The sequence below is a fragment of the Monodon monoceros genome, unplaced genomic scaffold, assembly GCF_005190385.1.
Source record: "Monodon monoceros isolate NGI ecotype Baffin Bay Population unplaced genomic scaffold, NGI_Narwhal_1 Super_Scaffold_20, whole genome shotgun sequence".
Classification (NCBI taxonomy): domain Eukaryota; kingdom Metazoa; phylum Chordata; class Mammalia; order Artiodactyla; family Monodontidae; genus Monodon; species Monodon monoceros.
In genome coordinates, this window is record NW_021703777.1 from 92567896 (window position 1) to 92581382 (window position 13487).

General features: G+C 44.6%; 1 protein-coding gene across 1 annotated transcript in view; it reads left to right on the plus strand.

Moving 5' to 3' along the window:
* FAM184B (family with sequence similarity 184 member B) overlaps positions 1–13487 on the plus strand; it is a 111542-nt gene that overhangs the window by 44186 nt on the left and 53869 nt on the right. Inside the window, exons 2-5 of the mRNA XM_029235746.1 lie at positions 1492–2244; positions 3006–3141; positions 4285–4424; positions 4990–5196. Coding sequence (XP_029091579.1) covers positions 1492–2244; positions 3006–3141; positions 4285–4424; positions 4990–5196 — 1236 coding nt within the window. The remainder of the gene's footprint in view (positions 1–1491; positions 2245–3005; positions 3142–4284; positions 4425–4989; positions 5197–13487) is intronic.

Below are 13487 nucleotides of genomic sequence, written 5' to 3' on the forward strand. Positions count from 1 at the left end.
TATTCTTGTCAGACTCTCCTGACCAATTATAATATTTTTGAGGTCGCAATGTCAGTTGCCTTTTTTTTTTTTTTTTTTTTTTTTGCGGTACGTGGGCTTCTCACTGTTGTGGCCTCTCCCGTTGCGGAGCACAGGCTCCAGACATGCAGGCTCAGCGGCCATGGCTCATGGGCCCAGCTGCTCCGTGGCATGTGGGATCTTCCCGGACCAGGGCACGAACCCGTGTCCCCTGCATCGGCAGGCGGACTCTCAACCACTGCACCACCAGGGAAGCCCTCAGTTGCCTTATTGATCAGCACATATTCCCAGTGCTCAGCACAGAACATGGTACATCTGAGATATTCAGTAAATGCGTAAATGAATGAATGTTCAAGAGGGATGGTGAGATAGTGCAGTACCATGCTGTGAGCACAGGTTATTCAAATCTTCTTATCCCTTGTGACCTTGAAAAAGTTGCTTAATTTCTCTGAACCTCAATGTTTCATTCTTAGAATGGGGAGAAAAATACCAACTTTGCAGGGCTGCCATGAGGATTTTCTGAGATTCTGAATGTGTATTCAGCATCTAGCCCTGAAGTTATGGAGAACAGTTTTTCACCATGGAGTACGATGTTAGCTGTGGGTTTTTCATAGATGCCCTTTATTGGGTTGAGGGAGTTCCCTTCTCTTTCTAGTTTGGTCAGTGTTTTTGTTATGAAGAGGTATTGGATTTTGTCAAATGGTTTTCCTGTGTCTGTTGAAACAATCTTGTGGGTTTTGTCCTTTATGTTATTCACGTGGTGTGTCACATTGATTTTTTTTTCTTTACTATTTTCGGTTTTCTGTTTATTCTCTTTTTTTTTTAATTGAGGCATAGTTGCTTTACAATGTTCTGTTAGTTTCTGCTGTACAGTGAAGTGAATCAGCTATATGTATCCCTATATCCCCTCCCTCTTGAACTCCCTCCTTCTCTGCCCGCCCCCCCCCGCCCCCATCCCACCCATCTAGGTCGTCACAGAGCACAGAGCTGAGCTCCCTGTGCTATACGGCAGGTTCCCACTAGCTATCTGTTTTGCACATAGTAGTGTATATATGTCAATCCCATTCTAAGATGTTAAATCAACTTTGCACTCTTGGGATAAATCCCACTTGGTTATGGTGTGGAATCCTTTTTTTACATTGCTGGATTCTATTTTCTAGTGTTTTGTTGTATTTTGTTTTGGTTTGGTTTTGAGGGGCTCTTTTTGCGTCCCAGATTGTTTCAGACCCTTCACTGGATTCCCATGGTGCTTCCCAGAGGTCCCAATGGAACTCCTTACCGGTTTCTCCTGAGGACAGTTTCCGATAAATCACTTCCACTCAAATCCTCTTCTCAGGTGCAGCTCGTGGGGATCAGCCTACGTCACGGCCAGGGTCACGGCCCTCTCCGGTCACGTGGCCCTCTCCGGTCACGTGGCCCCTCAATCACTCCCACGCCCCTCCCACTAACCCGGCTCCGCGAATTCTCCCGCAGGTGATCTATACCCTCAACACCCGCCAGGACGAGGCCGAGGCGGGCATGGAGGCGCTGCGTGAGGCCCACCAGGAGGAGCTGCGGAAGGCGGTGGCCGAGACGGAGGCCAGGCTCCTGCAGGCGCAGGGCCGCGCGGGCGAGGAGGCCCTGAGGCAGCGCGTCCAGGCCCTGGAGAGCGCCCTGGAGCTGCAGAAGCGGCTGACGCAGGAGGCGCTGGCCCAGTCGGCCGCGTGCAGGCTGGAGACCCAGGAGAGGGAGCTGAGGGTGGAGGCCGAGCACGCCGAGCGGGTGCTCACCCTCTCCAAGGAGATGCTGGAGCTCAAGGCCGACTACGAGAAGAGGCTCCGGCACATGAGCGGCCACGAGGCGCCCCGGTGGGGCGGGCTCGCCCAGGAGGGTCCCGAGCCCCAGGCCGAGCTGGGCTGCGGCCCCGAAATGCGGGAGGTCCTACTGGAAGTGGAGCGGCTGCGAGCGGAGAACCTGCAGCTGAGCAAGGACTATGCTCGGAAGGCCGAGGAGCTGCAGGCCACGTACGAGCGGGAGAACGAGGCCGTCCAGCAGGCCATGCAGCAGTCGGTGAGCGAGGCCCTGTGGCAGTGGCAGGAGAAGGAGACCGACCTCCGGAAGAACTTCCAGGCCCAGGAAGCGGCCCTGCAGGCCCAGGTCCGGAAGCTAGAAGGGGATCTGGAGCACAGAGGCCGCAAGATAAGTGACCTGAAGAAGTATGCCCAGAAGCTGAAGGACCGCATTCAGGTAAATCAGGGACTCTTCCTACCTTCCAAATGGGAGACTAAGCATGGCCCCTAGTGTCGAACACCTACCGTGTGTCACGCACTGCGTGAAGCCCTTGGCTTCTGCCAGAGCGAGCATTATTACCTACATGGAGTTCAACCACATTCTTTCAGCAAGTATGTGTGGAACACCTACCATGTGCCAGGCCGGGGCTGTGGGCAGGAGACACACGGTGAGCCGGCCTTGATCCCTGTCCTCTGAGAGCTGAGAGACTTACAATTTAGAGATGAGAAGATAAAACTGAAATTGAGAAGCTTAAGGATGGGCCTAGCTGGTCACACAGCTACAAAGTGTTTGAACTCAATTCAGCCTAATTCTAAAGCCCCCACTCACTCCGTAACAACTTGCTGTCCTAACATCCTTGGGGCTTTGTATTTGTGGAAAGCCAGACCGTTGACAAGTCAGTTACATGAGGCCCACAGACTCACAGAGCCCCATCTCTAAAAGTAACAGCAGCTAGTATCCTTCATACTCCCTGAGCATTTTTTTTTTCTGCCCCAGACACTATCTTATTTGATCCTCACTACAGAAAGGTTAAATAACTTGCCAGAAGTCACACAGCCAATCAGAGGATGAGTAGGGATTTGATGAACCCCGAGCCACTGAATTCCAGAGATTAAAGGCACATGCTGTGCACTTACCCACTTTTCAGATCTGATGTACATAGGATGTCTCGACCCAGAACTGTAACAAGAGAAATGAGACCCTTTCTGTCTGTTTAGGACCTGGATGTGCAGCTCAAGGAGGCTCGACAGGAGAATTCAGAGTTGAAAAGCACTGCAGAAAAACTTGGGGAGAAGCTGGCTGTTGCCAAAGACAGACTAATGTTGCAGGAGTGTCATGTGACACAGAAAAGCGGTGAGATGCCCGGAACGATTTCCTTACACAGCAAAGGTTGGCCTGACGCTGCTTGCAGCCTTGAGACTGTTGAGGGAGCAGAGTGGAGGGCAGGGCTATTTGATCTGACCTGCCTGGTGGGCAAGTCCCATCCATGCAGGACACAAGTGAGCCGACATCCAGAGCTGCCGCAGGTCAGGTATTTAAAAGGCATGATGCAAAAGGATGTCTGGCCCCCCAGAAAGTTCTCCACCAGATCCACCATAGTGCCTGAACTTCTCAGCTCTGGCTTTTCCCCAGACTTAGACAACGCTTTATACTCTAACATCATTCACACAGTGATGTTATTGGGTGTTCCCAATAATGTTGTGAGTTAGGTATCGTCAGTATCCCATGTCACAGATGAAGACATGAGGCTGAGAAAGTTAACGTGGCTAGCTCAAGGCCAGCCAGCTGCCTGGTGATAGAGGTGGTGTTTGAGTCTCAGATTATCTGACTCCAAAGTGCTTTCCACTGAGCTCCCTCATCAGAAAGTGCTTGAGTATGTACAGTGTCATCAGCTTGACACTGGGAGAGATAACAAAGGCACAAAACATAGGCTCTGCCTCTAGGGAGTTTATGGGACTGCTACTTTACAGCCCACAGCATGCCTTGCTATCATGGGTGTGGCCCAGGCAGCAGTGAGGTGTCTGGGAAAGAAGAAGTCACCTCGGGCTGGAAAGTACGAGTTGGAACCAGAGGGTATGGAGGGTTTACAGCAGTGGTCTCAGAAGTAGGGCATGTGGGAAGAAACTGAGCAATGGTAACTATATTTATTTTTTGTCTTATACTTGAAATCTCTTTATTTAAATCCTTTGAATGTACATATATCCAGGAACGTCCTCAATTTCTTTTTAAACTATGGAAAGCACAATCAAAAAATTTGAAGATGACTAGTTTAAGAAGGGAGAGCCGGACAACTGTTTGAACTCAAGATGCTACTTGGGCAAAGGTGACAATCACCACTTGGACCCTGCTTGAGGCCAGAAGGCCATGGAGCCGGGATTACATAGGGGAGTCAAGGGCAAAATAGTTGAATAGCAGAATGGCAACCCAACTGCAGAGGCCTCAGGCATGAGGCCAAGGCCAAGGGCATTCCCAATGATGTTGACACTGTACTTGCAGATGACATGAAGACTGAGAGGGTTTCAGAGAATAAAGTCCTAGGGAAAGAGAATGATTTGGAAGCCTGCAGTCTCCATCCTCAGCAGGATCAGAACTTTCCCAAGGAGTGTCCATGCACGAAAGGAGGCACAGATACACAGGTACTGTCTGACCCAGTCCTGGGGATGGAGCAATCACAGGGGGACTCTGCTGGAATGAGCTTCAGATGGAGGCCAGCCCCAAACCATGACAGGTCCACTTGGAAGCAACAGGTCCCATAGTTTCAGGGGTGCATGCATGGGTGTGAAGTTCCAGCCAACGTCCTGCCAACTGCATGTCATTGCATGTGAAGCCAGGAGACTGAGAATGTAGCAGAATTCCCCCAACTCCTTATCATTAGTTCCTGGGAAACTGGAAGCTTGCTTAAGATTCCTGCTATATGTTCCCAGTCAAAACAAACAAAGCATTTTTTAGAAACCGCCATAGTATGGGCTGGAATATCTGATCCTATGACAATAGATACACTACTCCAAAAAGCCCTTTTCCGATGGTGGATAAAGTGAAGTCTCTTACAGATATCAAACGTGATTTTATAAACTTTATTGTACCTTGTGGTACATGCTTTGAAATCAGTAATCAACATTGTAGAAGTTAACACAAAAGAGAAATGGTGATCTCCTCCTCTCCCCACCCTGGCAGTTTTACAAGCCCTTTTTCTTTTTATAGACCAAGAAAGAGGCATGTATTGAAACAGAATATATGAAGCAAAAATATGAAGAAGACCTTCGTAAAATCAAAGATCAGACAGAAGAGGAGAAGAAACATCTCAAAGACCAGCTGGTGAAGCGCCTAGAAGACTTGGTGAAGAAGCACACGGTGGAAATCCAATTAGTTCGCTCATCAGTGGAAGCTGAGAGGCAGAGGCTACAGAAGGTGAGATCCCCTTTCAGAGATACCATTCCGTTTGTTTTTCCTTGCCTCTACCTCCCTCCTTTCCTCTTTTGTTTCTTCTTTCCTTCCTCAAACATTTACTGAGCTCCTGTTGTATATAGATCTCAGCTAGTTCTCTGATCAGAGGGAGTTCAGAGTCTTCAGGAGGAGACAGGGCACCCCAGGGCTGTGAGACAATAGGGCCTAGAGTTGTTGACATGGGGTGGAATTGTGTCATATGAGTGTTTAACTTAGGGAAATTCAAATCCTCTAATCTGCAAAAACAGAGAGGAATAACATGAAGTGAACACGCAGGCCTGGCAGACTGCCTGGATTCAAATCCCAGCTCTGCCACCCTCTAGCTCTGTGACCACAGAAAGTTATTTAACCTGGACTCCTCACAGGGAAACTCTGCGGGGCCCCAAGTTACTCATTTATAAAACAGATGGTGATAATAGCACCTCACAGAGTAGCTGCGAGGATTGCATGAGGTAATCCATGTGTGAAAAAACGAAGCACATCATAGTGCCTGGGGCGTAAGAGGCACTAGGTACATGAAGGTAATTAATTAACCAGTGGGAGAGAAGTTTCTCAGCCTCTGAGTACTGTTCCAACTTCCCACCAAAGGGGGCGTTTTCTGCTGAGAGGGAATGCAAAGCATCATCCCTCGTGTTTGCTGAGGAAAGCAAATAACATGTATATGAATGCTTTAGGTAAAGAGTGAAGTATATCAGTATTATTGTGAGCATAGGTGGTGCTTTAATTATTATAAGAAGGCTTCTTTCTAATCTAAGAACTTGCATTATCACTATGACTTTTCACTGAAAGATAATCATATATCACTGAGGAATACAATGTGTGGTGGTGAAGAGTAGTAGATACTCAATAAATATGTGTTGGATAAATAAATGAACTTAAGAAAGTCTAGTCCTGGGTCCAAGTCCCGACTCTTTCACTGGCTTTACTACCACGGACAGGTCACTTAATCTTTCTGAAACCTGATTTTGAAAATAAGGATAAATACTTTGGGGGCTTGTTATGTGAATTAAATATGGTGGTTTTTAAAATTATTTATTTATTTACTTATTTACTTTGGGCTTCGTTGGGTTGCACGCGGGCTTTCTCTAGTTGCAGTGAGCAGGGGCTACTCTTCATTGTGGTGCACGGGCCTCTCATTGCGGTGGCTTCTCTTGTTGCGGAGCATGGGCTCTAGGCGTACGGGCTTCAGTAGTCGTGGCCCTCAGGCTCTAGAGTGCAGGCTCAGAAATTGTGGCGCACAGGCTTAGTTGCTCCGTGGCAAGTGGGATCTTCCTGGACCAAGGCTCGAACCTGTGTCCCCTGCATTGGCTGGCGGATTCTTAACCACTGTGCCACCAGGGAAGCCCCTAAATATGGTTTTATATATAAACTCATCTCAGTGTACAAAGTGTAGCAAAAGTTTGATAAACGGTGGCTGTAATTAGTTACCATGTGCATTAGATAACATCATGTGTGATAATATTATTTAGTGTCCACTATACTTTATAAAGCACATTATTCTTATGAACACATATAATCCTCCCAACAGGATTACAAAATGAGTGTTCATATCCCCATTTCAGAGATGAGAAAACTGAGGCTCAAAGATGTTATATATCCACTCACACAGACAGTGAGTGGTGCAGCTACATTAAAACCTGACAGCCTGACTCCAGAGGCCGTGGTTTCCCATCCCTGCACAGGCAGGGAAGCAGCTGTATTGAAAGCACTTTCCTCCCCATGAGCAGGACTGGTTGCACAAATCCAATCCTCATTGGAGGAAAGCTGAACCCGCTTTCCATCTTGAGCCACAACCAGTGGGAGGGACAGTAGCTCTCCCAGAGCTACAGGTTGCCCTGGTAACCTGTCAGCCAAGCCTGACTCTGAGTGTAGAAATCCCACTTCAGCTTTAATCAGGGGCATGGATCCATTTGGGAAATGAATCATGTAGAAATAAATTGCATTTCCTCCTGGTTTTTTATTTTCTTTTTAAAAATTATAGTCATTTCTACAAACTGAGGATATAAGTTATATAAATTAGGCCATGCAGACTACAGGAAGGTAAAAACTTGAAGAGGTCCCAGATCTGGTGTTCATGGACTAAAAATAGATACCGGTTTCCCCTCTAGAGTTAAGAGCACACTGTTCCTTTGGGCCCTTGAGTATAAATATGTTGTGTATCCTGAATGCTACCTTAACCTGAAAAAGACACCACAAGAGGTGGGCTGGAGTTCACCCAGACAGTTTATCTGCCTTTCCTGTCTGTAGGACTAGATGATGTTATGACTTAATCTTCACAGACAGAGCAGAGTATGTGTCCTGTAATTAGCACTTGCCCACGTTGATTCCTAGGAGTGTGGAAAGATCTATTGAGTCCTTACTGAGCTGTTCTAGACACTGCTGCGTTCTACACCTCATTTGTATCACTTAGGATTCTGGGTGGCAAGCATCGCAAACTCACCCTGGGCGGTTTAGGTAAGAAAGGAATTTAGTAAAGGGTAATGAAAAGCTTTCTGGAAAACCAGGGAACTGGGCTTGGCAAACTGCACAGTGATGAAGACACCCTTGCTGCCATGTCTGAGCCCAGACCTTCTGTTTACACAGCTGACACCACCAACACTGGGCCCTGGATGTTGCCTGCAGAACTGCACTGTCCAATATGGTAGCCTCTTGACACGTGGTTATTTACATTTGAATCAATTACAATTAAATAATATTTTAAATTCAGTTCCTCAGTGGAACTAGCCACATTTCAAGAGCTCAATTGCCATATGTGGCTAGTGGCTCCCAGATTGGATAGCACAGTGTTGAGGGATTTCTATACATTAGCTACATTATATTTTAGAACATTTCTATCATCACGGAAAGTTCCGTCAGTCAGAGCTGCTGTAGAATGGCTGCACCTGCTGCCCCTGGGAAGTTCAGTTGCCAGATCCTTTATGACTCCAGCTTGTACGTATCGATGGCTTCCAATTCAAAATCCGGGGTGGGTGTGTCTGATTGGTCACATGCCTTGATCACATGCCTCAATCACATGCCCATGCCTTCATCACAAGGGAGTCTGGGAAGGTAAGTCTGACATTTTCTGGTTCTGTGGTGGAAGGATGGCTCTGATGTGTCAGATAGAGAATTTCCCTAACATTCAGAGAAGGATCAGAGGCTGGGCAGCCAAAAGGAACAACAGCTCTCCACTCCATGATTTAATTCTTACCTCAGCCCTGTAGGCAGGGCTTGTTTTCCCATTTCACAGATGAGGAACCTAGGAAATGAAGTCACTTGAGTATCACATGAATTGGGTGTGAGTCAGGGCTGCCTTGACTCCAAAACCACTAACTATTGCCCTCTGTCTATGTAGCAGAACAGAATAAACATTGCCCTGGGCCTTGGAGAGCAGCCTTCAGGTCTTCACCCTGCCAATATCCATTTATGGTTTATTTATCATTCATTGAATGCGTACTTGGTGTTTTGAGCAATGCAGGGATACAGGAATCAGCCATGCCTTCAGGGAGCTCACAGTCTGGAAGGAGGAAGAAGACATGCACTGAAACCATCTGTCAAGTCTGGGTGTAAGAAGTGCTGTGCTGGGGAAGCAGCCACGTTGTCACCTTAAATAAGTCACCCCAAACCATTCTAGGCCTCTGCTTTCTAATTTCAGTAATAATATGAATGTGAATGATTTTGTCAAATTCTTTCCAACTTTTTATTTCTATCAACTCCAAAAATACTCTTCATTATTGAGAAATAGGTTGCTTAATTTCCAAATATTTGGAACCTTTCCAGATATCTCTTTGTTATTGATTTCTAATTTAGTTCTCTTGTGATCAAAGGACAGATTCTGTTCTTTCCTTTTCAATTAGCTCATATTATTGTATGGCCCAGGGGTGGTCTATCTTGATGAATGGTCCAGGTGCCCTTGAAAAGAATATGGATCTGCTGCTCTTGAGTGGAGTGTTTCATAAAGGATAATTAGGTTAAGTTGGTTGATAGTGTTGTTCAAGTATCTTATTTCCTTACTAATTTTTTCTCTATTCTGTTGATTATTGAGAGAGGAGTATGGAAATATCAAATTTAAGTCAGTTTTTATATTTTCCCTTTTAGTCCTGTCAGTTTTTGCCTTAGATAAATTCAAACTTATTTATGAGGTACATACACATTTAGGCTTATTATGTCTTCTAAATGAATTGGCTCCTTACTCATTATGGAATATTCCTTGTCCTGAAGTCTACTTTGATAAAAATACGGACATTCTGTCATTTTTGTGGTTAGTGTTACAGTCTATTTTAATCCATTCCTTTACTTTTAACCTACCTGTGTCTTTCTAGTCAAAGTGCTTTTGTATTGGGTTGGCCAAAAAGTTCGTTCGGGATCCGTAAGCTGTTACAAAACCTGAACGAACTTTTCGGCCAACCCAAATAGGATAGCTGGATTTTCTGTTTTATTCAGCTTGGCAGTCTGATTTTTGAGGGTCATTTAGACCATTTACATTCAATGTAATTATCATTAAGTCTACCATATTGCTGAGTTTTTTTTTTTCTTTTTGTCACATCTTTTTTTCTTTTTGCCTGTTTTCCTGTTTCTTTTTGATTACTTGAATATATAGCTTTTGGTATTCCCTTTTTTTTTTTTTTTTTTTGCGGTAGGCCGGCCTCTCACTGTTGTGGCCTCTCCCATTGCGGAGCACAGGCTCTGGACGCGCAGGCTCAGTGACCATGGCTCACGGGCCCAGCTGCTCCGTGGCATGTGGGATCCTCCCGGACCGGGGCACGAACCCGTGTCCCCTGCATCGGCAGGCGGACCCTCAACCACTGCACCACCAGGGAAGCCCTGGTATTCCCTTTTTTATCTCCACTAGTGACTTGTTAGATATCCTTCTTTTGGGGAGGGGATGGTGTGCCATGGTTGCTGTAGGATTTATAACATGCAACTTTATCATTGCCATCAAATAATATGATGTTACTTCATACATATTGTGTTGCTCTAAGGTTTGTACGGAGAAGCAATACATATATGCTTCATTGTACAAACCTTACAGCAGCACACTATTTTTATTTAGCCTTTCCTAACCTTTGTGAAGTTGTTGTCATATGTTTTACTTTACATATGTTATAAACTCTACATCGCTTTTCTATTTCCTTAAATAGTCAATTATCTCTTAGAGAGAATCTTTAAATGAGAAAACTAAAGTCTTTTATATTTTCTGATTTACCGTTGCTACCCTCTTCATTCCTTTGGCATATTCAAGTGCCCCATCTGGTATCATTTTCTTTTGGCCTGAAGAACTTCCTTTAATGTTTCTTGTAGTGTCAGTCTGCTCACAGCAAATTCTCTCAGTGTTTATATGTCTGAAAATGTCTTTATTTTGCCTTCATTTTTGAAGGTTATTTTGCTGGATATAGAATTCTAGGTTAACAGTTTTTTTTCTTTCAGCACTTTAAAGATGCTGTTCAACTTTTTTAAATTTTTGGTTTGTATTTTCCTCAGATGAAAAGTTGGTAGCCACTCTCACCTGTTCTCCCCTGTGCATAGTGTATCTTTTTGTTTTCTGATTGCTTTGAAGACTTTTTTCTTTATCATATCACAATTTGATTATGATATGTCATGGTGTGATATTCTTTGTGTTTTTCTGTTTGGGGTTCTGTTTGGACATCTTGGGTCTGTAGGTTATAGTTTTTTTTCTGTATTCAAATTTTTAAATTGAAGTGTAGTTTATTTGCAATGTTTTGCTGTGGGTTATAGTTTTTATACAGTATGGAAGTTTTAAGGTCATTATCTCTTCTGCCTTCCCCTTCTGAGTGACATTTCAGGCTTTGTACCGGTTTACTCTTTCAGCTACACCAGGAACTTTACTATAAATACATACCAAGGAGTGATTTTTCTTCTTGAAAAAAGTTAACGTGTTTTCCTTTAAAATGCCAACTGAAATCTCTGCTTGGTGATTTCCTGTGGCTGCTTATTTGTTGTTCCCGTCAACAGTGGCTCCCTTATGTGTCTTTTCTTAAACTGCCAGTAATTGTGGACAATCTAGACGAGAAAGCAGAAAAAGGGTGGGAGTCCTGCTTTTGCCTCTTACCAGCCATTGGATTTGCTTCATGTGAAATGGATGCAATAAAGCCTTTTTCCATAAGTATTATGAGAGTTAAATGAGAACAGAGCTTATGAAAGTACTCTGTGAATCCTGTAGATTCATAGCCCATGGAGCCTTCTTCCAGGGGTGGGATGCAGCAATTTATATACCTGAAAGCATTCATCTCCTTCTTTTTCCTCACGTTCTTGTCTTTGTAGTTGTTTTTTCTCTTTCCACGAGTTAGGAAGATAATGTTAACACTTCCTGTTGAAATCCTCAAGGCCACTTGAGGAAATTCGTGGGGAAATTTTTTCCCTTTAGGTCCATTTGTCAAGGCAACAGCTGAAGCTGTGATTATTACATATACCCTAGGACATTAGGCTGTGCAGGATTAGAAATAGCCACTGCTTTATGCTAAGCATCTTTCTCGCAGGGGGTTTCCACTGTGCTGTTACAGTGAACATGCCTTGGCAGAGTTAGCGAGTGTCTGCACCAATAAGCGTGTTAAACAAAACTTCTGTTCAATAAAAGATTCTGTGAATGAGGGACTAAATAATGAAGTAAAAAAAAATCGGAATCTTTGCTGAGGGGACGGCCTTATTTCTGATGTTGCTTAAGTTATCTCAACTTGTTTTAAACAAAAAGTTTATCATCTTCAGAAAATGAACTCTCCAAAGCAACAAGCCCTGCAAAAGGAGATGGTGGGTTTACTGAAGACACTATACATTGGCCTAAGTGTCCACATCATGCGACCCTTACAATCTAATCACAGCCCCCTTTTCTTCTCTTTTAAATGACTGACACCAGGGACAATGCAAAGCGCCACGCCAGGGCCACTGGCCTGGCCTGGGGCTGGCCCCATAGAGAGTGTAAAGGTGTCATCCAGATGATCAGTAGCAGCATCTCTTTAGATGATCAGGTAGAAATCCAGGAGTCAGAAATCCAGAAATCCATAATTTCTCTGTCATCCCTCACATTCGATCAGCCATAAAGTCCATTCATTCTGCAGTTGACCCTTGAACAATGTGGGAGTTAATCCAAGTATAACTTATAGTAGGCCCTTTGTATCTGCAGTTCCTCCACATCCACAGGTTCAACCAACCACAGACTGTGTAGTACTGTAGTATTTACTGTTGAAAAATGTCCACGTATAACTGGACCCATGCAGGCAGGGAAGAAGCACAGCCAAGGGGTCATCCTTTCCTGAGTTTGGATCTTGACTCTTCTGCTTACGGGCTGCATGACCTTGGGCAAGTTATTTAACCTCTTCAAGCTTCATTTCTTCATCTGTATAATGAGCTTTAACAATACTACCTAGCTCATAGGGTTTTCATAAGGATCAACGAGATGATCTGTGAAAAGCGCCCAGAAAATGGTACACACTCAGTAAATGTCAACTGCTAATATGTCTATCTACTTCCAGTTAGACCATAAAGGTGTGTAATCAATTATCACCATCCAACATGGTATCTACTGCATTATAGCTGTTGACTTTGCTGCCTATCTCTTTCACGCAAATGTGAGCTCCTGATGAGTAAGCATATTGTCTGTTTTTATCCCCAGCTTCAAGAACAGTGCCAAGCACATGGTAGGTCTCAATAAATATTTGTTGAACAAATAAATGACTTAATATCTACCTAAAATTCAGCTACGAGGAACAGAATATTTCATCCACTGCTCTAGACACTTGAAAAATTTCCCCAGATATTAAGCTAGATCAGAAAGCATAAGCATCTGTAAGAATAGTACTACTTAGCATTTATCGATCCCTTACTATGTACCTAGAACTGTGCTAAGCATGTAAGTAATGCATTGAATCACAGAGAAGTTAGGAAATCTGCCCAAGATCACACAGCTAAAATGCAGCTGCACCACTCACATGGGCTCCAGAATGTTCTTTTATCTGGATCTGCTTTGTGCTGAGACTATGAGGCTGTGGGGAGGGACCATGGAGGAAGCAGCCCTATGAATCCCATCATTTTGACTAAAGTAAGGATGCTGTTGAGAAGGCCAAAGAAGAAATTTCATTCTGCTTTTGATATTTCCCTGCAACTGAGGATGTAGTTGGCTTTTTGATTTATAGAACCATGAGAACTTTGTCAGTAATGAGCATTCTGTTTTTTTATTTGACACTACAAAACTTAAAGCCAGGGGTTTACTCTGCCCCCACCCCCCCCCCCCCCCTCCCCCCCCCCCCCCCCCCACCCCCCGC